Consider the following 23,448-nt stretch of genomic DNA (forward strand, 5'->3'; position numbering starts at 1 on the left):
TTACAAATAGAGCTACTCTATGACCCAGCAATTGTACTAGGTTATTTGACCAAAGGATAGAAAAATGCTGATTCAAAGGGGCACATGCTCCCCAATATTTATAGCAATACTCTCAATAATAGCCAAATTATGGAAAGACCCCAAATGTCCACCAACTGATGAATGGATAAAGATGTGGTATACAGACATAGATATGCATATGCAGATACACAGACATATAGATATACACATACATACAACAGAATATTACTTGACTGTAGAATGCAATCTTGCCATTTGGAACAACGCAGATGGAACTAGAATGTATTATGCTAAGTGAAATACATCAGTCAGAGAAAGACAAATACCTTACTATTTCACGCATGTGGAATTTAAAAAACAAAACAGATGAAGATAGGGGAAGGGAAAGAAAAATAAGATAAAAACAGAGAGGGAGGGGGGTGCCTGGATGGCTTAATCAGTTGGGCATCTGACTTCAGCTCAGGTCATGATCTCAATGGTTTGTGAGTTCAAACCCCAAGTCAGGCTCTACACTAACAGCTCAAAACCGGGAGCCTGCTTTAGATTCTGTGTCTCCCTCTGTCCGTCTGTCTGTCTGTCTGTCTCTCTCTCTCCCCCCAAAATAAATAAACATATAAAAATTTTTTGACATCAAAAAAGAGAGAGGAAAGCAAACCATAAGAAACTCTTAAATACAAAGAACAGTGGCGCCTGGGTGGCTCAGTTGGTTAAGCGTCCGACTTTGGCTCAGGTCATGAGCTCACAGTTTGTGGGTTTGAGCCCCACATTGGGGTCTGTGCTGACAGCTCAGAGCCTGTAGCCTGTCTTCAGAGCCTGTGACTCCTTCTCTCGCTGACCCTCCCCTGTTCACACTGTGTCTCTCTCTCTCAAAAACAAATAAAAATATTTTTTAAAAAATACAAAGAACAAAGTAAGGTTTGCTAGAGGGGAGGGAGGATGGGCTAAGTTGAGGGCACTTGTTGGGATGAGCACTGGGTGTTATTTGTAAATAATGAATCACTAAGTTCTACTCCTGAAACCATTATTATGCTATATATTAACTAACTTGGACTTCAATAAAATTTCAAAAATAATAAGAAAGCAGTTAATTTAGCTATTATAGAAAAAACAAAAAAAAAAGAGTACACTTATGAACACTGAGTAATGTATAAAATTGTTGAATCACTATTCTGCACATCTGAAACTAATATAACATTGTGTTAACTGCACTGGAATTAAAAAAAGAACAGTTCTAATATTTCTGGACAACTTCAGAAGGAGCCTCAGGTGTCTTATAAGAATACATCCTTAGACAGATCTTAGGAAGGAATTCCATGATGCCAAGACCGGGTTAAACAGATCTTCCTGAGGAACAAATTCCATAACCTCCATAGCACATTAGATCCTCCCTATCACCATGTCCTGCTCCCACGAAAAAACATACACTCTGCAGTGGGTACTTGTTTAATTATTACCCTTCATGGAAAAGCAGCCAGTTCTATGGGACCGAATCTGCCATTTTTACCCGTGTGCCCGCAAAGCAGAAACATACTACCTGGGGTTTAACCAAATTCCTCCTCTGAACCACAGAACACAGAAAATGGTTTGAATGGCTATTTTCTCAATTCTTCCAAAGGTGGTACATACTTTATACCATTTGAGATGCATAGGACAGAAGTTAGTAGAACCCCAGTCGAGAAAAATCTGTCCAGACAGCTGACGTAAGTTTACTGCATGACCGTTCTGGATATAGGCTAAAATATCGATGGAGATCAGACAGGTGGTAATGATGATGGCAATGACATGATGGTAGTAACAACAACATTCACTTTTAAAAACGTGCCAGAACGTTCTAGGTGCTTTACATATATCACATTTAATTCTCACCATGACCATAAATATCACGACAGTTTTACTGCTAATGGGCAAAGCAGGGGTGGAGCAAAATGGAAAGTCCATTTCCGATCTAAAGGGGTAGCCACTATTCAACTGTATTTACTACAGCGCATGCCAGGTGTTGCCAGATAGTCTAGCTTTTCAGGAAAGCCAGACATCCAGACTTTTATCTCAACTTTGTATTAGAAAATAACTCAGAAACATGAAAACACACTTTGGGCCAAGGAAAACATATCTACAGGCAGGATGAATATGTGAGTTGTAAATATGTGAACTCTAATGGCCCTACCTTTCCGCAAAAACATACATGCCAAAAATGCATAACTGAATCTCATTAGGAAACAAATAAGAATATGGAGACAGTGTACAAAACAAGTAGCCTGTACTCATCACAAATGTCAACAACACCTTCCTCGTCACAAATGTCAATGTCATGAAAGAAGAAGAAAGCGTAAGGAACCAAATTAAGGAGACCAGATTAAAGGAGGTTAAAAGAAACCAGATGCAGGACAATGAAAAGTAATGTGTGGTCCTGCATTGGAACCCAGGCCAGGGAAAAAAAAATGCTATAAAAGAAATTATTAGGAAAACTTACCTATGAACTTTGGATTGCATAGAGTATTTTATCAGTGTTAACTTTTCTAAACTTGACAATTCACTATGTTTCTATGTAAGGGAGTGTCCTTGTTCTTCATAAATATATGCTGAAGTATTGAGAGGTAAAGAGGATTGAGGTCTCCCAATTTCCTCTGTAATGGTTCATTTAAAAAATAGTAATAGTGGTTCGTATGTATATATATGGGGAGAGAAAGCGAAAAAGCAAATGTGGCATCCTGTTAACCTGTGAATCTGGTCGATAGGCCTAGGAGAGCTCTCTGTTCTACCCTCGTAGCTCTTCCATAAATTTTAAATCATTGTAAAATATAAATTATATCATCTGAAAAAAAAAAAAAAGCATGGGGGCAGCTCTGCATTAGCAGAGAGCTCTCTGGACAACTGAACTCATTCGAGCCCACACCTACCCTGTCCGCGGCACAGTGATCAAACCTAATCACACGGGATCCTCACGGCAACTCACAAAGGCAGCCATTCTTTTCCTTCCTTCCTTCCTTCCTCCCTCCCTCCCTCCCTCCTTCCTTCCTTCTTTCTTTCTTTCTTTTAATTTACATCCAAGTTAGTTAGCATATAGTGCAATAATGATTTCAGGGGCAGAATTAGTGATTCATCATTTACATGTAATACCCAGTGCTCATCCCAACAAGTGGCCTTGTTAATGCCCCTTGTCCATTTAGCCATCCCCCCACCCGTACCCCCTCCAGCAAGCCTGTTTGTTCTCTATATTTAAGAGTCTCTTATGGTTTGCCCCTTCCCTGTTTTTATATTATTTTTGCTTCCCTTCCCTTATGTTCATCTGTTCTATATCTTAAATTCCACAGATGAGTGAAGTTGTATGATATTTGTCTTTCTCGGACTAATTACACCTAGCATAATACACTCTAGTTCCAGCCATGTTGTTGCAAATGGCAAGATTTCATTCTTTTTGATTGCCAAGTAAGACCCCATTGTACACATATACCACATCTTCTTTATCCATTCATCTGTCGATGGACATTTGCACTTCTTCCATACTTTGCCTATTGTTGATAGCGCTGCTATAAACATTGGGCTGCATGTGCCCCTTTGAAATAGCACACCTGCATCTTTTTGATAAATACCTAGTCATGTAATTGCTGGGTCATAGGGGAGTTCTATTTTTAGTGTTTTGAGGCACCTCCATACTGTCTTCCAGTGTGGCTGCACCAGTTTGCACTCCCCCCAGCAGGGCAAATGGGTTCCCCTTTCTCCGCATCCCCGCCAACATCTGTCATTGCCTGAGTTGTTCATGTCAGCCATTCTGACAGGTGCAAGGTGGTATCTCATTGTGGTTGTGATTTCTATTTCCCTGATGATGAGTGACGGTGAGCATTTTTTCATGTGCTTGTTGGTCATTTGGCCAGAAGCAGCCATTCTTGACTCCATTTTCTGTCAGGAGAAACTGAAGGACAGCGTGCCAACCCTCCATCCTAACAGAAAGGACATTTTAAAGGCCATGGTTCCAACTCAGACTGTCAAATACTAATCTGGACCATACCACTGTACGTCTCATGAGAAAAATGCATGAATATACTTTGCTACTCTCTTACCCCTTAACACAGATTAAATGAATGTTCTCATGAAAAGCTGGGTAACATTGTCCATCCTTTGTATTCACCCTCCAAACCTGGAAACTGTATAAAAGCCTGTATATAAGCAATCACAAGAAGAAAATACAATCTAAGCTTTTTCAAAAAGAAACACTGAAAGTAATTACCCATTAGGGGGATGATAAAGTTTAATTTAAAAAGCAAACAAGAAATCTCTGTGACCTTGGAATAGGTAACGATGTCACAGATATGACACAACAAGCATTAATCATAAAAAAGCAATATCAATAAATTGGACTTTATCAAAACTAAGTACTTTTGCTCCTCAGAAAACCATTAAGTAAACTAAAAGACTGGAAAACAATGCCCGCAACACATATCATTGACAAAGAACTTATATCTAGAAAATATAAAGAGCTTTAACATTTCATATTAAGAAGACAATCCAACCAAAAAAAAGAAAAATGAGCTAAAGATTTGAACACACTTCACAGAAACAAATATATACATAGTCAATAAATACATGAGAAGCTCTGCATTGTTAGACGTTTCGGAAATGAAAGTCAAAACCACAGTGAGATACCGCTGCACACACAGGTGGCTATAATCAAAAAGACAGTAACAGGAGGCAACAAGTATGTGAAGAACTTGGGACTCTCCTGCATTGCTAGTGGAAACATAAAATGGTGTGTCCATCTTGGAAAACAGTGTGTTAGTCCATTCGGGCTGCTGTAACAGAATATCACAGACTGAGTGCCTTATAACCAGCGGGTATCTACGGCTCATCGCTCCAAAGGCTGGAAGTCCAAGGTCTAAGTAGCAGCATGGTCAGGTTCTAGTGAGGACCTCCTTCTGCACTGCAGTCTCCAAATTTCTGGTTGTGCCCTCCTGTGGCAGAAGGGGTGAGGCGCTCTCCCAGGCCTCTTTTATAAGGGCATTAGTCCCATCCATAATCACCTCCGGAAGGCCCTGCCTCCTAATACCACTACTTGGGGATTAGGATCTCAACATAAAAACTTGGGGGGACTCTGGGGCGCCTGGGTGGCTCAGTTGGTTGAGCGTCCAACTTCAGATCAGGTTGTGATCTTGCGGTTTGTGAATTCGAGCCCCACATCGGGCTCTGTGCGGACAGCTCAGAGCCTGGAGCCTGCTTCAGATTCTGTGTCTCCCTCTCTCTTTGCCCCTACCCTGCTCGCATTCACTCTCTCAAACATAAGATAAACATTAAAAAAAAAATTGGTAGGGACTCAAACATTCAGACCAAAACAGTACAGCAGTTTCTTAAAATAAAGATACATCTACCATGGGACCAGCAATGCCACTGCTAGGAAGCTTACCCAAGAGCTGAAAGGACAATATATATGTCCACATTAAAAAAAAAAAGTAGTATATGTTTACCACAATATTTTTTGTGATAGCCAAAATGTATAAACCACCCAAATATCCATCAACTGGTGAATGGGTTAAACAAAATGCGGTATATTCATACACTGGAGTATCATACTACTCAGTAACAAAAAGGAACAAAGTATCAATACACGCTACAACATGGATGAACCTCAAAATATTGTGTTGGGTGAAAGAAACCAAACACAAAAGGCCACATATTGTCTGATTCCATTTACATGAAATCTCCAGAAAAGGCAAATCTTGAGAACAAATCATTGATTAGCAGTTGCCAAGGGATGGGGGTTGTGAATGGAGAATAACTACAAATAACTACAGATGACCTTCTTTCGGGGAGGATGAAAATGGGCTAGGATAAAATTACGATGATTGTTGCACAACTCTGTAAATACATTACAAATCACTGAGTTGTCCACTTAAAACAGGTGAGTTTTGCCAGCACATAAACTGTACCTCAGTAGCTTTTCTGAAAAGATACTCAACCCTGTTGGTCGTCACTGAAACGCAAATTAAAGCCACCATGAGATACCACTACACATCCACCAGAATGGCTACAATTTAGCAACTAGAATTCTCACACACAGCTGATGGAGATATAAAATGGTGTTCTGGGTGTCAACAACATCTTCTCAATTGTCGGGAGCTGCCAGAAGAAAAGACACGTGCCTCGACATGCAAGATCAGCCACCCGCACAGCTGAGCTGCATTATCACGTCCAGCCCAGGGCCTGTAGGCTGGGCCCTCTTATTGGTTTCCCAGGTGCTGTGCTTTTAGTTTCTCCCTTATCCTCACCCCTGTTTCTTAGCAACTGACTTACATCAGCTGCCCGCCTTCTACCCTTTATAAGACGTGCGTGGTCTCTCAATAAACAAGGCTTGATGGAGACTTGTCTTGCCTCCATTCTCTGTGTCCCCCTGCCCCCCAGTTCTCACTCCCTCAGGACCTGAGTTGACCAACCTGCCAGACGGGTCACTCAATGACATGCCCAATCTTAACCCATGGTAGTTGTATCTGTCATCTTATTTGGGAAAAAGGTCTTAGTTGATGTAATTAAAACGGAGGATCTGGAGATTAAGATCTTCTTGAACTTAGGGTAGACCCTAAACACAATGACTGGTGTCTTTATGAGAAAAAGGAAAGGGGGAATTTGACACACAAAAACACAGAGAAGTTGGCCATGAGAACACAGAAGCCATATGAAGTTAAGCTGCCCAAACCAAGAAATACCAGGAGTCACCAGAAGCTGTAAGAGGCAAGGAAGGATTCTTCCATAAAGCCTCCAGAGGGGCCATGACCTGTCAAAACCTTGAGCCAGACTTACCTTTAGAACTAAGAGGGAATAAATTTGTTTTAAGACACCCAGTTTGTGGTAACTTGTTCCAGCAGCACTAGGAAACTAATACAAATGGCAGAATCACGTTGGCAGTTTCTTAGAAGGCTAAATAGAGAACTCAACAATTGGAATTTTGAGTGTTTGTCCAATAGAAAGAAAGACAACGATTTATACATGAATGGTCATAGCAGCTTTTTTTACATAAAAGCCACAAACCAGAAACAATTCAAATGTTCTTCAGCAACAGGTGAATGAATAAATAGGCAGGAGATCCACACGGTAGACTATCACTCAGCAATAAAAAGGAACGAACTATTGATACGCATGACAACATGAATAAATCTCAAAAATCATTATGCTTAGTGAAAGTAGACAGACTCAAGAGTTCACACCGTATGTTTCCATTGATACAAAATTCTAGAAAATATGAACTCATCTACAGTGAAAGAAAACATTATCAGGGGTTCCTTGGGAGCCAAGGTAGGGGTAGACACTGACTGCAAAACAGCAAAAGGAATTTTCTAGAAGGGACTGAAATGTTCTCTATGTCAACTATGATGGTGGTTTCGCAGGTATATACACCTGCCAAAACTCATCAAATTGTACATCATAAATGGGTGCAATTTACTGTACATAAATTATGCCTCCATAAAGTTGACAGAAAATGAGAAAGTAGGTCATGAGTAACTGAACATTTCCTACTTAAGATTTAAAACTCAATTGCCTATACTTTGTTCTAACCGATAATACTGTCATAAACACATTTTAAATAAGTATCAAAGAAATTCTTTAGAGGAAACAGAAAGACAACTTGCTCTATCAACTCAACATGTTTCACAAGCAGAAAATGGGAAAAAGCTTGGAGTCAGCAGACCTGATTCTGAGCCCTAGCTCCACAGAGCAGCCAAGTGGCCTTGGGCAAGTCATGATTTCCTAAAGCCTCAGTTTCCATATCCATAAAATGGGGATGACATGAATAACTATCTCACAAGCAACGGTTATGGTTTCAGTAGAGTAAAAGCTCATTTGTGCAGGGATTCAATCTTAGCTAAAGTCATAATCCCAGTGTCTAGCATTTAAATAATAGGTCCTCAATAAATCTTAGCAGAATAAATGGATAACACAAATGCAAAGCTAAAAGGTGAAAAAGACATCATACACAACGCCACTTGGATGACATTCATCTCTTCCTTTACATTGTTGTGCACTAATGCAGAAGGATCTTCCCCCCAGCCCCCACCCCAGGGGAACCCATCTTTAGTACACTGTCCATATCACAGGCAAACGCTAGCTTGGAAACTTCTGGTCCCTGGTGAAACCTTGCTATAACTCAGGTCATAATAGGGCAGATTTTATATTTTAAATCCACAGGATCCCTAAGACACATTCACTTGTAGGATTCTAAATTCTACAAGAGAACTATGTTACATTTATAATTGGTTCTCACTTCTAATATTTGCCTAATACAGACTAGGCAACATGATAGCATGTGTAAAGGCTATGTAACCAGACAGAGCAGAAAAGAAGGCCTTTTAAAAAGGCCAAAGTGGCTGATGGGCAAAGAACAGGAAGAATGTCATGTGGGATGTCCAGATCATCATAGGCCATGTGAAGTTCCGTCTTTCTCATAAAAGCTGCAGAAAGCTGTGGAAGATTTTTAAACAGGTGGTTGGTAGAGGAGGGAGGAAGGAAAGGGATGTGATCAGATTTGCATTCCAAAAAGATCACAGTCCACAGGGTGCAGAAGAGACAGGCTGTGTGGGAGAAAGGGGATGAGGGGACAAAGGAGTGTTAGGGTGTAGAGTGAGTGAGACCAATAAGGAGACTGTTGCAACAATCCATTAAAGACATAATGGTAGCTTGGTCCAAGGTAGTAGAGATAGAAAAAGTGGGCAGGTTTACCGACATAGTCAAACAAATCAACAGGACTTGATTTGGGGAATGAGGAGAGAGGAAAACACTCAATTCTTCTGAACCTCAAGGCTTCATCTGTAAAACAGGACTGTTGATACGCCATCTGCACAATACCTTCTTGAAATCTGCTGTAGTAATAATATGAAATAATATAAATTTTACGAACTAAACACAGAAACTGACATATAATGAACGCTAAAAACAAAACAAAACGTCGCTATAGATGTTATGATTGCCATCTCATGGAATGGCAACTACCTGAGGCTAAACCCCAAAGGTAGAAAATAGGATTGTAGTTAGATTCAGATCCTCTGTGCTGAAGACAGAACAAAACAGGCAGCCACTGCGACAACTGTTCCAAATAAACACACCTGCTCGCACAGATATTCCACCTGAACCAATCTGGTCCTCAGAAATCAATACCGACAAGAACGCACAACTGTTCCGATCACAGTCATCTGAGAGTCCGGTAAACTGAGGCACAAAGGTAGCTACAAATTAGACCAAGGAATGAAGTGCCATAGCAGGAAAAGGAAATGGGTTGTCGCGATTCTCATTGGTGAGCTAATCCAACAGGACTAGGCCTGCATCCTGAGCAGCACGAATGTTAACATCCCCCAACGTCTCTGGTTCCTTTGCTGACAAGGCCCTGTCATCCCTTGGCTTAAGACCGTGCGTCCGCTCGCCAGGCAACCAAGCCCTTCCGGTTCCTGGCTCCTAGCTACAAGTGCACGAAAGATCCCAGACTCCGGAGAAGCCCACATACCTTAGCTTCGCGCTCTCGTTCCTCGGCGGTCGGGGTCCGCTTCATGCTGCCGCTACAGCCGCCTTCGCCACTGCTAGCCGCGTAGATCCCTCGCTTTGGACCCCGCCTCCTGCTTGTAGTTCTCTAGGCGTCCCGCTCCCGCCCAGCACCATTCTCCTTCAGAGTCTCAAGAACTACCATTCCCAAGATGCAAGGCGTCGACGCCCGCGAGCATCTCGGGGTTTGGAGCAGGAGAATTTCCCAGGGCCGACAGCTACGCAGGAGCTAGGGTCGGAGGAAAACTACATTTCCCAGGAGGCAACGGAACCTGCCATGTTTTTCCCGTGCTCCTCTCTGCCAGCCGCCCAGCACGCTTTCGGCGCTATAGCAACGGTAGCTAGCTGCGGGCAGAGAGTGGCGGTGAGTACTCTGGGGGAGTAGAAGGGGACGGAGGTGGCCCACCCTCTACCTGCAGCACGGGTCGGGGTCCTGGGATCCGCTCTACGGCCTAGAGAAGGCCCTAGAGTTCTGCTCGTGTGAAAAGCAGCCCAGCACGAGACACCACATCCTCAGGCCTGAGTCCCAGCCCGCCCATTATCCCCACGTCCTGCACCGGTTTGAAATTTTATAGCCCAGCCTTAAACCCTGGCTGATGAGTTGATGCCGCCTGCCCTGTCTTTTCAAGTCCTCCTTCAAATAGAAGGGTATATAAACACAATTCTCTCGTTAGCCCTGGATTAAGAGTTGGTTGGTAGCCCCTTTAGCCTATTGAATGGCCTGTTGTTTGCTTAATGACTTATAATTACTTGTTTATCATTTGATTACCCCATAGCCTGTTAATTACATAAAGGCAGGGATTTTGTTTACTATTTTAGTCTCAAAGCCAGGTTTTTATTTAATCATTCAGTAACCATAAATGGTAAATGTCAGTGCCCACCTTAAATCAGGCACTATTCCCTACAGCTGTGAACAGGACTGATTACCCATCTCGAGATGCTTATGCTTTATTAATGGAGACAAACCACTAGTCAGCTAGTAAACAAATAAGATAACTTTAGGTAGCAATGAGTTCTGCAACAGAAGTACACAGTGATGAAATTGGAGGAGGAGTAAAGATAGGATGATCAGGGAAGACATCTCTGAGGAAGTGGCATTTGAGCTGAGCCCCAGAGAATGAGGAGCCAGCTAATGCAAAGGCTTTGAGCAAGACTAGGAAACCGTGGATCTGAGGACCCTGAAGTGGGAATGTGAATGGGCATGGTGAGCGAGGAGGGATAACATGAAATGCGGTGGGGGAGGTGTTACAGCGTGGTGCAGGATTTCTCGACCTTGGCACTATTAACATGTGGGGCCAGGTAGTTCTTTCTTGTGGTTCCCGAGTACTTAGGATGTTCATTGTCATCTCCGGCCTCTAGATGCCAGTAACGCTGCCCTCCACCTTCCCAACCGTGACAAAAATGTGACCAGATGCCTACTTCTTGGGTGTGTGACCTTAGGCAAGTTCCCTAGGATGTGTCCTGGTTATTTTCATTTGTAAAGTAGGAATCATTTGTGTAGCGACCCTCCCAGGGATATTGTGAGATGATTGACTAATCCCTGTAATCAGAGCACCTGGAAGAGTGCCTGGCACATGCTCATAAGTATTCAATAAATGTTAACTGTCGTCATCGTCGTTACTATAAAAGCTACCATAACTCTGTCATGGCCCAGTTACCATTTTCGCAAGTGCCCTATGTTCAGACTGTTGATGATTTGGTTCCTAAAACTGACCTTTTCTGTAGCAGTGTTTCCAGAAGATAAGAGATGATCTCTCAGGTATATATCTGTTCATTGTTTGTGTCACAGCTAAATGCAATGGTTCTCAACCTTTGATGAGTTACAATAAAAGTTATGGGCCCTTTCCTTAAAAGATAGTGTGCATATACTTATATGCATACAAGATTTTACAAACCATCTCTTGGGTCTGCAGACCCAATGGATTCCATTCATGCAAGTACTTAGCAAATGCCTGCTATGTGCCAAGCTCTGTGCCAGCCTCTGAGACAATACAAAGGCGCAAAAGACAAATTTGCTACTCTCTTGGACCTTACATTCCAGGCCCAACATTCTGGAGATTGAGAACCTCTGCCTTAGAGCATTTTCACTGGTGGTTTGTCTTTGGCTTTCGAGGTGATTTGAAATGAAAATATAATGTCTTTTTTTTTCCGCATGTACTAGACATTGCACGGACCATTTACATGCACATACAAAACTGAGTTTACTGTGGTGCATGTCTGTGAAGAATAGATTCCCTGAACAGTCTTGTATGTTGAGGTCGGAAGCCCTGGGACTAGGCGTCATGGCAACAGCGCAGGACAGAGCAAAAACTCTGTTGGTGAATTTGTTAAACATCTTTTACAAAACTCGGACTGACCCACTCATTTGTGCACCACGCTGAAGATTCATATTCAGATAATATTGACCTCCCAGGCAAATGTGCCCACTGCTGTTAATTTACCATCCTGCCCTTAGAACAAAGTTGTGAGATAGGTATTATTTTCTCCATTTTTTAACTTAAGGAACTGAGGCACCTGGCTGGCTCAGTTGTTGGTAGAGCATGTGACTCCTGATCTCCAGGTCATGAGTTTGAGCCTCATGTTGGGGGCAGAGTTTACTTGGAAATATATATAATATATGTATGTTTGTGTGTGTGTGTGTATACACATACATATATATAACTAAGATGACTTTTTAAAAAATACTAAAATTAAGGAATTGAAACTCAGATTAGGTGATTTCACCAGCTAGTAAATAATAGAACCACCACGTGAATCGAGTTTTTAATCAGTTTTTTGAAGGTACCTGCTTGCTTTGGGGGGCACAAAAGGGAAAGGGGGATGGAGAGGAAGTATTTCTTAAATTGGGGGGAGTTTGTTTGTGTTTCAGACAGAGAAATAAGAAGAGAGAAGGAAGAATGATAATCTTACCTCATTTCCTAAGCAAACTATAGGAAATACACTGTTGAAAGGAACACTATCTCCATGATTGAATGTAGTATTACTTGTAAAATGAAGCTTTCATCTTCTTCAAGCAGCACATGTGAGCAATAAGATGTCCATTAAAGTCATAGTGCCTTATTCATTTTATTTGGTCCATTCCACTGCATCATGCTGTACATTGAGAAGATGTTATTTGAATTTTCTTTTCTCCACAGATAGGCCATGTCTGGTCCAACTGATGAGACAGCAGGAGACCTGCCTGTGAAGGACACGGGCCTAAACCTCTCTGGAATGGGAGGGATCCAAGGTGCGGCCAGCTGGTATTTATTATCGTTATGAACTTTGATCAGTAACTTCTTTTCTTTTAATTTAAAGTATTTCTGATACCCTTACAAACGAAGCCATTTAAGTAACTATATAGCTCTTGATTGGACTAAACAAGAACACGGAGGGTTTAGAACAACATATGGTATTTTACTGCGTGCATCAATTATCAACAGCTCAGAGAAAATGTAAAATCCCCCTCTGTTCTGATAAAGAATTGTTATAAATCATCTTCTTAAAATTCCACACATCAGTAGAAACTACGCAGAAGAGTATCGAGCCTCCCAACCAAATTGCCTGGTTTAAATCACTTTCACCATTAAAATGTTTCTTTATGTTGAAATTTTATATGGCAGGAAATGCCATATTTAAAAATTGTTGCCTTTCAAGTGGAATATCTCAATATGGTTTGTTTATCCAAGTGATATTGACTTCGATTTATCAAATTAATATACATTGAAGGTTTTCTTTATCCTTTTATCACTTAGTGATTGCTATAGAGCTAAAAAAGCACTTTCAGATTGCTTTGAGGAACCATTTAGAGGGTAGAGCTATGTTTTTGTGTATCCAGCGTGTCATGCCACCACATTTGTCATTGATATGGCTGCGATGTAAAATACACTCCACTAAGGTGTCCGCACAGTTCAAGCGGCCGCCTGGAACTACCACACAAAGATGGTCAGCACACTGTTTATTGAAAAAGTTAAGACCTGGGACACCTGGGTGGCTCAGTCAGTTGAGCGTCCGACTTCAGCTCAGGTCATGATCTCACGGTTCGTGGGTTCAGGCCCCACGTCAGGCTCTGTGCTGACAGCTAGCTCAGAGCCTAGAGCCTGCTTCCGGATTCTGTGTCTCCTTCTCTCTCTGCCCCTCCTCCATTCATGCTCTGTCTCTCTCTGTCTCTCAGTAATAAATAAATATTAAAAAAATAAATAAAAGAAAAAGATAAGTCCAGCCATACAGATTTTATTTTTAAGAGTGAAAAGTATGTATAAGCTTTGTTTTAGGTCTTTGGTAGAATATTAAGTACTCAAATACCAACAAATTTTTATTGTGCAAAGCCATTTCAATAAATGGCTTTAAGTTCAGTTTTTGCCGCTAGTATAGGGGCTTTAATCTTTGTCCATTTGTTCTTTGTTTCTTTTGGATGATTGATGAAAAGTAGCCAGTGATACGGAAAATACAGGATTTATGGATACGTAAAAAAAAAAAAAAAATGCATACACATCCTAAAAGATACAAAAGCTCGGACTCTGTGCTGACAGCTCAGAGCCTGGGGCCTGCTTCAGATTCTGTGTCTCCCTCTCTCTCTGACCCTCCCCTGCTCACACTGACTGTCCCTGTCTCTCAAAAATAAATAAAAAACATTAAAAAAATTTTTTTAATATGTAAAATAGCTTATAAACAATTTCTGAAGGTTGGTTGGTTTCTTTGTTTGGACTTGCAAATTTTACAGTTTATTTTCTGTAACCCAAAACACATATATAGCTCTGAAAAAAATCCTGTGTTCATCACATTGCTGTTCTAATTCTTTTGTAAAAAAAAAAAAATCTTTCAGATACTCTGACTTTTAATTTGTTTTTTTTCAACATTGAGCATATAAATTGAAAAGTCTTATTGAATCAGAATTCTACCTTACAGTCTCAAAGAATGGTTGTTTAAATATCGTTTTGAATGGATATTATTATTATTGCTGAAATCCTTAAGATTGCATGTAAACTGTAATAGTAAAGACTTTTATTCTCCCCTCCGACTGGCAACGTAAACCATGTTACAACATTTTCAAAAACAATCTTCATTGTAGGTCAGAAAGGAACAAAATGAGTGTGTCAGAAAATATATTAATATCAACTGTTCTCATTTTTAGAGACTGTGTTAAGTAATCCCACTATTAATTACCTTGGCCTTTTTACAGAAACTTCAACAACACGGACAATGAAGTCTCGCCAGGCAGTGTCACGTGTCAGTCGTGAGGAACTGGAAGACAGATTTTTGCATTTGCACGATGAGAACATTTTACTTAAACAGCATGCCCGCAAGCAAGAGGATAAAATTAAAAGGTTATGATAAAAAGCTTTTAGCCTTTTTTCCCGACTCTGTAAAGTTTGGAGGATATGCTTTTTTAAAAACTTAATTGAAAACTCCACCTGGAATCCTTTTTGGAAAAAGGCAGGTTGTAAATAAATACAATTTTTAAAAATGGAAAATCTTACAAAATAGAATAATAAACCAAAAAGATTATGAGTGCTTATTATGTCTGAACATGCTATTTGAAAGAAAGAGCTAGTAACTAAGAGCACAAGTATATCATATCTATAAATAACTTCTGGTTTAATATTTATAGTTTAATAAGCAAATGGCCAGAGCATCTGTTTTTTAAATGTCTTGGTTTTAAAATGAAAGTTTGAAAAAGTAATTAGCTATTCTAACTTGTTAGAATACATGTTCCCTTAAGATTGGGGGTTTACTAATGAAAACCTCACTTCAGTATCTGGAACGTGTTTAACTTTGCTTGGATCCATCTAGAACCTCTATTTCAAAGAGTACTGTTTCCGAAGAAACGTTGTCACTTGATTTGTGTTCAAGAAATTTTTGCAGGGATAACTTTGTAACAGATTTTCTTGCGTTCTTTCTTGTTCTCAACACCATTACTCTCTTCGGAATGTGTGGTGTTAAAAACAAAGAGGTACATTCCCATCCGTAAGCTTGCACAGGCCTGTATTCATATTCACGTTCTAGGCTGCAGGAAAAGGTGGGACAGCCATGGAAGAAAGATGGAATGGCGGGGGCGGAGGGGGGGGGTGCTTGGCTGCTTAGAAAGGGGTGATTCTAGTTCAGTCTCTGTTCTGTAGGCTTAGTTTTAATGACCCACTGACCTGCTGGGGGGGTGGGGGCTTTCGAGTTCATTTTTGAGTCCTGATAATGTGTTTTTTCAGGACCTATGATTCAGTTACCTGATTCCTTTTCTGACCAGTAACACACACGTGTCCTATCAGAATGAGGAATGTAGTCTATGACCACAGAACAATTTTTTTTTCCTTTGTAAGCCTAATTGGCCAGTTAAATAATTGAATTCACAACCTTGACCTCATTAGTAATTTGTCCTAGCCAGAAAATATAAAACAACCTAAGAACGAGCCATGTAGTTTAATGGAAAAAGGACTCGGCTAGGAGTCCAGTTATATACATGTGTTCTGTTATTTCTCTGCCGCTAGCCTATGGTATTCTGCTCAAGCCATTTAACCTCTTGGGATTTATTTTACATAGCCCTGAGAGGAGTGATCCAGGGACCACTATGACCCCAAGCTCTAAATTCCTTCTGAATTCTAGTCTCACTGACACTATCTGCATACATGTGTTAAACTGCTGTTATTTTTTTTAAGACTTTATTTTTGAGTAATCTCACACGCAACATGGGGCTCGAACTTACAACCCCGCGATCAGGAGTCGTATGCTTTACTGACTGAGCCAGCCCGGCGGTCCAGAACTGCTTTTAAATGTATCCTTAAGATGTAATTAGATCACATTAGTCTAAACGTAGATTTGATAAACCACCTTTTTAAATAAGTAGTCAAACGTTACGAGATCACTTATGATTCTTTAATATTACAAAATAATCACATCAAACAAATGGGAATTAATTGCTATTCCCGGACAAACATTCAATCTTACGTTTCTTGACAAAGAGTTTATTTGTACATCCTCGAAGGAATTTAAATCCACTCTATTGATGTGCTTTTCCTTCCTTCAAAATTCAGTCATTTATTATTCTCTACATGTTGCCTGCTTTTTTAACTAAACCTGTGTCCTTTGAATGTAATCTCTGTCTCTGTGAAAGTCTCTCTGTAACAAAAGATTCAGATATTTAGCCTGACATCTCAGTAGGATGGCTACCATATTTCTGTGGCTAAGCCGCTGGGCGGGGCTAAGAATCCTAAACTCCTTAAAGGGATAGATAGAGTGTACAGCTCTGCTGGGCTTGGGGTACCTGCCGCAATATCCCAATGATATATCATTCTCTGGATTAGGTGGAAAAGGAACTACTCCATTGATTATTTTACTAGGGTGTTTGTGGTGCTCGTGGATCTTGGTTTTTATTATCCTCTATCCCTTATAAAGCATGTTTAATGGATTTGCCTCAAGGGAAAAAGAAAACCATCTTAACTGATTATGTTATGCGTAGCTCTCCGTAATGCCGCATGCTGTAGGCCGGGTAGCCAGAAGTGTAGATAGACATGTATTACTACCGCTCTTACAGAGGACTCTGCTCAGGGCAAAAAAAAAGTTGTTCTATGACATCCCAAAGCTATTAAGGATTTTTTTTTTTATTTCACTTTTGTTCTCTTAAGTAAAAGCTTCTGTCCATAACCATGGTAAAAGAAAGCAAACCCCGTTTAAAGAAAAATGAAGTGAGTTTTTATTTTCAATCTCCGTCTGGCTCTTTATAAAAATAGATTCACTGTAAACTAGAATCAGCTATTGAAGATGTGCGACCAATTTTGTAAAGTCTTGAACTTGTGTCTCTCATCAAAGCCACCTTTTCTTTCTTGTCCTGCCAACATTTTCCCACTCGCTGTCAGGCATGTTTTCCGTACATGTATATTACATCACCCCCACGTGCCCTTTCTGTCTTTTGTTCTGTCTAACCAGTTTTTATCAAAACTTAAAAGAATGAAAGGTATAAGCTCCTGAGATGTCAAAAGCACAACTTATGTCTAAATTTAAAAGTAGCATTAAAATAATACTTCTTGCATCTCATTATTTTCTGCCATCCAACACGAATGTTCCTTGGCGCCAAGCCACACTTAGCGGCACGTTTTGGCTTCTCTGAATTTTTTTCATTGGGCTTTTTATAAGTGTGTACCTGTGCATTCTAACGTTCTTGTATTTGTAATATGTCTTAATCCTATAGAAACTGAAAAGTTTGCCTAAAACTTAGCAATGCCGCACAGTCTTAACTCACTTTTCAAAAGCTGTAACTTACTGTGGCTTGCATGTATAACCCACCACATCCACAATCTGTAGCAACATTTTAGTGCATACGGCATTCCTACATAAGGTCATGCGTTAAAAATTGCATTTGAGGAACATATGGAGTAAATATGTGTCCTCTCTTTACTAACCTTAAATGATAAGCCTTAGGAAACTGTTATTTGTCAGTGCTATAAAGCAGATTGTTGCCCAGTGGTTTCAATTATCATCAAAGGATTCTTCACAGGCAGTAATAGTTACATCAAAACCTGAAATTTATTATTCAGGTTCTGCACTGAAGTCCTCACAGTGATTATGTTCCTTTCAACAGAATGCATTTTATGCTGACTTCTCACATTCCTTTTCATCTTTTTATTATTTCCCTAGAATGGCCACCAAGTTAATACGGCTAGTTAATGACAAAAAAAGATATGAGCGGGTTGGTGGCGGCCCCAAGCGGCTGGGACGAGATGTGGAAATGGAAGAAATGATTGAGCAGCTGCAAGAGAAAGTTCATGAGCTGGAAAGACAGAATGAAGTCCTCAAAAACAGACTTATTTCCACCAAACAGCAGCTTCAAATCCAGGGTCACAGGCAAACACCATACAATTACGTGCAGTCTCGTGTTAACACCGGACGTAGAAAAGTGAACGAGAATGTGGGCTTACAGGAGTGCCCCAGGAAAGGTAAAATGAGCTTTTGTTATATTAAATCCTAAATGTAACTCTTTTGATAGGTTGTTTGACACACGCACACACACACACACACACACACACCAAGGTTTTGTTTCATGTTTTTAAGTAACTTTAGAATGAAAAATGTTTTTGACTTGCTTTTAGATAAACCGTTAGTATCAACATGTAGATCATTTTATTCAAGCATCCCTAAATCACACTCAGATTGGTTGAGTAGCACCTTGAATGTAACCCTTTATCCTGATATGGGAGATGCGTGTGAAAAGGCGTAAAATAAAAGTTTAGTTTGAGTTGGTTTTCTGTGTTGCAGACAGATATCACATTGACTCGGGCAAATGAGGAGACCAGCTAGTTTGCTTATTTATGATCACGCTTGCTGTTTTGCATGATCACACTTCCTTTCTTTGTCAAAAGACCTTTTATAAAATTTGTGGGATTGTTTAAATCTCTCATTGTAAGGCAGCAGCATGACAGTGCAGTACCTGTATAACTAAGGGTTTAAAAAAACTGGGTTCTTGCTCCTCGACTTCCTATCTGGTGACCTTGGACAAGTCATCTAATCATTCTGACCTTGATCTTTACATGCAAGACAAAAACATTTAAGCAAGTGACTGTAAATTCCTTGCCTCTGTCTCCAGAAATGATCGCAGGTCAATCACTTTCCTCATTTTGAAAATGAATCCCCTAAAACCCACCCAGGTTACAAAGCAATTCAGTGGCACAAAGGAAACTTAATATGGAAAGAACCTAAATATTTCTAATAAAAATTCCCAATTCTCCCCGCCCATGATGAACTTATTTACAGTGCAGCGAAAAGTCAGTAGTTTAAGTGACATTTTTAAAATTCCATCAACTAGGGAAGGAAATAAAATATTAGCCGTAATTGATCTTCGTCTGGAACATGCCTTACATAAAGACCAAACATTTTCAGGGACACAAAAAGAATCATGTGAATCTTCCAGTTCATTAAGGAGAGGGGGGAAAATGCCATATAAACCGAAAAGGAGAAAATTTTATTCTATTTTTTTCTCCAAATTAAATATTGACACTGTCTCTTCCCCAGGCAGAGGTCCCTTGAAATCAACAAGGCCCCCACTGAGGCCGGAGGCAGCCGAAGGGGGAAAGGGCTTAGCTACTGTGGCTTGTGGGACTGGCGACAGACTCTGAAAATAACCAAAGCAATCATAATGAATTAGAAAGTAGAGAGTAGATTCTGCTGCTAGTTAACATGGAAGAGAGCACTTGACCTTTCAGAGCCTCATTTCTTCCCATCTGTAGAATGGAGGGATAATATCCGATTAGCCAAAAAAAAAAAAAGAGAGAGAGAGAGAGAGAGACAGAGATTTTTTTACTCCACGGTAAAATATTTTACCTTTCAAAAGTCACTTATCTGCTCTAAAACTTAGTTTGAGTATCTGTGACTATAGCTGGGCAAGATGATCTCTAAAGTCCATAAGGTCTTTTATACTAAATTAAAATGCAGTGCCCAAATTGTAGATTAATATGGAAAACTAATCCAGCACTATGAATTGCTGTTTAAAAAGAAAGGTCTGAGGGAAGTTTCTTCCTATGGGGAAAAAAAAGAGCTGCACAGTCTTTACACCATGACTCCATAGCTTAATTTCTCCTGGCGTTTATACAATCTTAGTAATTCAGGGGCACCTGGGTGGCTCAGTCGATGAAGTAGTCGACTTTAGTTCAGGTCATTGATTTCACAGCTTGTGGGTTCGAGCCCTGCATCAGGCTCTCTGCTGACTGCTTGGAGCCTAGAGCCTGCATCAGAGTCTGTGTCTCTGCCTGCGCCTCCCTCACTTGCACTCTGTCTCTCAGAAAAATGAAATAAACATTAAAAAAAAAAAAAACCAATCTTACTAATTCAGACCTTTTTCACTGCTTGGTACAGAGTCCAAGAGGTCGAAGCTGCACAAAGCACTGAATGGTGATGAATACATTATCTTTTTGAGTAAACTTGAGGCACCATTATGAAGGTTGACACCTTAGTAATCTTAATAGACTCTTCAAGACTGCCTTTGCGCTTGGGACTTGGGCCACACTTGTCAGAAAGATCACAGCGTAGCGTGGCCGGGTGAGAACACTAGACCCTCTCTGGCTGTAAGCAGCCTTGCCCTCAAGCTGCTGTAAATATTACCATTTTCTGTGTGTGCCTTTTCAGGAGAAAGGATGGAAAGTACTGGTTTAAGGTATGATCATTGTAATACAGAAAGAATCCATACTGTGAAGAACCAGTAGAACAAAGATGCTTATAAAGTGTTTTAAACGCAACCATTGGCGAACGCTATTACACTATCAGTGTTAAGATTATTTTAAGGATGGGGCACCAGGCTGGCTCAGTCGGTTAAGAAGCCACCTTCAGCCCAGGTCACGATCTCATAGTTCGTGAGTTCAAGCTCCACATCGGGCTCTGTGCCGACAGCTCGAAGCCTGGAGCCTGCTTCGGATTCTGTGTCTCCCTCTCTCTCTGCCCCACCTCTGCTCATGCTCTGTTTCTCTGTATTTCTCAAAAAATGAAAGGTTGAAAAAAAGATTAAGGATAAATTTTTTTTAATTTTGCTAGTAATGTTTACTTTTCCTGTAATTTATCTAAGAAAAGCTTAAAAATTAGCATTACAGCCCAAATTGGCAAATTTTAACACAATAAACTAATGTTTCAGGCAGAGCCTTTTCTGTTCTTTAATAAGGATTACAACAACAGATATTGAAAGTTTGAGAAATAGCAAATAATAATTCCATTACTCTAAAATTCTCATTTTTAAGAAATAAACTTGCTTAAAAGAGTGAATTTCTTTTTGTTTTGTTTTTTTTTGTTTTGAGAAAGGGAGAGTCTTAAGCAGGCTCCACACCTAGCACAGAGCCCAATGCGGAGCTCAATTGACTGTGAGATCATGATCTGAGCCAAAATCAAGAGTCAGAAACTTACCCGACTTAGCCACCCAGGTGCTCCAAGAAAGAATTTTAACTGTACCTTGTATCTGAGACTATGCTCCATTAAAAATCTAAATTATTTGTCATATTTCATCTACCTGAAACTCTAGTAACTTAATTATTTTGTAGGTGTCAACTAACCATATAATTAAAATCATGTCTCATTTGTAACAATGGGACTAGACTTGTAAAGTTGCATGTAACTATTTTTATAAGAAAAACTGTATTTTAAGGGCAGCAGCAAAGTTCTTTATTTAAAGGAATCTTGTTGGTGATCACTTCTTGAATTACCTTTGTTTAAATGTGGGTTTTCTTAGGAACAAACCAAAGAAGAGGGGACATTTTGACTTACACTTCACAGTATCTGTGAGTCACACAAATGAAGATAGGGTTCAAAATGTAAGGGCAAGGAATGTGAATGGCTAATGGAAATAACATTTTTAAATCTATATCCAGGGGCGCCTGAGTGCTCAGTCAGTTAAGTGTCCAACTTCAGCTCAAGTCATGATCTCGCAGTTTGTGGGTTCGAGCCCCATGTCAGGCTCTGTGCTGACAGCTCAGAGCCTAGAGCCTACTTCAGATTCTGTGTCTCCGCTCTCTCTGCCCCTCTTCCATTCACGCTTTTTCTCTCTCTCTCAAAAGTAAAAAAAAATTTTTTAAATAAAAATAAAAAATCTATATCCCAAATAGGAAAAAAAAAAAAGTTAGGTCTTTGAACTCTCTTTCCTTCATACTTTAGTTTATGTCATAAAGCCGTGAATTGAAGACTTTGGTTCTTTCAGAATGACTTTAGGAGTTATAAATCTGCTTTTAATCAGATTATTTCTAGGTCCTTTGGTTTCCATAGTCGGATTTGTTTAATGGTCAGTACTTGCTGCTGTGTACTCTTGATGCCCATGATGCTCCCTGGGCAGTGGATTTCCAACTCTCTGTACTATAGAGCACGTCTCTCTCAGTACTGTGGAAATTTTCTTATATTACAAATTTCTTTATGTTACCACATCAAGAGTCCTTTATTAATTTCACTTTTATAATCTTGCTGATTGACTTTTAGGTATCAGATTCCAAGATGTTGATGTTGCAGAAACGCTACAACCCATGCTTACAAAACATGGCAACAGTTTACTTGAAGAAGCCAGAGGAGAAATAAGAAATTTGTATGTATTCTTTCTGTGGTCATTTTAGAACTTTATTTATTGATTGATCGTGTCTTTTCTGATCCCTCCCTCTCCTTTATTTTAAACACAATTGGCTTATATACAAATAATTTGCTCCACAACATACATCTTGATCTGTGGGGTAAGAACAGATACGACAGAACATGTTTCCAATAAAATGAAGCAAATGAACAACTTACACAACTGCATCAATGGAGGGGCTTCTAGAATAGTCTCTGTACTGTCGTTTTCTCCCCAAAGGAATGGCATAAAGCCCAGTCATGTAGAACAGTACGCGCTTTAGAGGCAGCATTTCCATTCTCCAAAAAAAGCACAGGTTATTTTGTTTTTTAATCCTGAATTAATTAGCTTTTTGGTGGTTCAAAAAGAAAAAGAATTAGAGGGAGTGGCTTAAAAGTTTGCAGTTATCAACTACATATGGATTTCAGATTTTGTTTCACTGTGATCCTGCAGTACTGCATTCTTCATCATACTCTGGTTTCAAAAACCTTACTTCTGCCACATTTAGCTTCCCTCTCCACTTAATCAAAGCCTCCTGGCTTCAGTGTCTGTGAGCCACGCCAACGAAGATAAGGCTCCGCCTTCACTCCACCTTTTCTAAGGTGGCCCTTTACCTGGATCTTCAAAAAGTAATAATTCTAAATAAGGAAAGAAAACATCAAAGCATCACATTATAGACAGTTGCTTAAGAATACTGTGGACTTCAAACTATTTCTTTTGAATATTTTAAATACCAGTTACAAGCATGACTAGCCTGTAAAAGAATAAAACCAAAAGATTATACCTAATCTTGTCGCCTGCTCATCAGCTGAAAAACCAGGTTTATTCCAGTTTCCTGAGGCTCATTACACTGGGATCCTGCCAAGCATGGTAGAGATAAA

The 23,448-nt window shown here is 40.0% G+C and overlaps 2 protein-coding genes and 1 long non-coding RNA gene across 7 annotated transcripts in view; 2 read left to right on the plus strand and 1 right to left on the minus strand.

Annotated features, from left to right (window-relative positions):
• The window catches only part of LOC115281256, a 35,193-nt gene extending 28,866 nt beyond the window's left edge, over positions 1–6,327 (plus strand). For both annotated transcript variants that reach the window (XR_003904195.1, XR_003904194.1), the window contains one exon: positions 6,071–6,327. This is a non-coding gene — a long non-coding RNA (uncharacterized LOC115281256). The remainder of the gene's footprint in view (positions 1–6,070) is intronic.
• Positions 1–9,801, minus strand: part of FTO (FTO alpha-ketoglutarate dependent dioxygenase) — a 375,692-nt gene extending 365,891 nt beyond the window's left edge. For 2 of the 4 annotated variants that reach the window (XM_029926595.1, XM_029926594.1), the window contains exon 1: positions 9,500–9,800. In XM_029926595.1, coding sequence (XP_029782455.1) covers positions 9,500–9,544 — 45 coding nt within the window. In that variant the 5' untranslated portion in view covers positions 9,545–9,800. Of the gene's footprint in view, positions 1–9,499 lie in introns of all 4 variants that reach the window. The other 2 variants (XM_029926592.1, XM_029926593.1) reach the window with 2 other exon arrangements.
• A 57-nt stretch (positions 9,802–9,858) lies between these two features.
• The window catches only part of RPGRIP1L (RPGRIP1 like), a 94,731-nt gene continuing 81,141 nt past the window's right edge, over positions 9,859–23,448 (plus strand). Inside the window, exons 1-5 of the mRNA XM_029926591.1 lie at positions 9,859–9,898; positions 12,672–12,763; positions 14,696–14,840; positions 18,139–18,437; positions 22,444–22,546. Coding sequence (XP_029782451.1) covers positions 12,679–12,763; positions 14,696–14,840; positions 18,139–18,437; positions 22,444–22,546 — 632 coding nt within the window. The 5' untranslated portion in view covers positions 9,859–9,898; positions 12,672–12,678. The remainder of the gene's footprint in view (positions 9,899–12,671; positions 12,764–14,695; positions 14,841–18,138; positions 18,438–22,443; positions 22,547–23,448) is intronic.

This window comes from Suricata suricatta, chromosome 16, assembly GCF_006229205.1.
Source record: "Suricata suricatta isolate VVHF042 chromosome 16, meerkat_22Aug2017_6uvM2_HiC, whole genome shotgun sequence".
NCBI lineage: Eukaryota > Metazoa > Chordata > Mammalia > Carnivora > Herpestidae > Suricata > Suricata suricatta.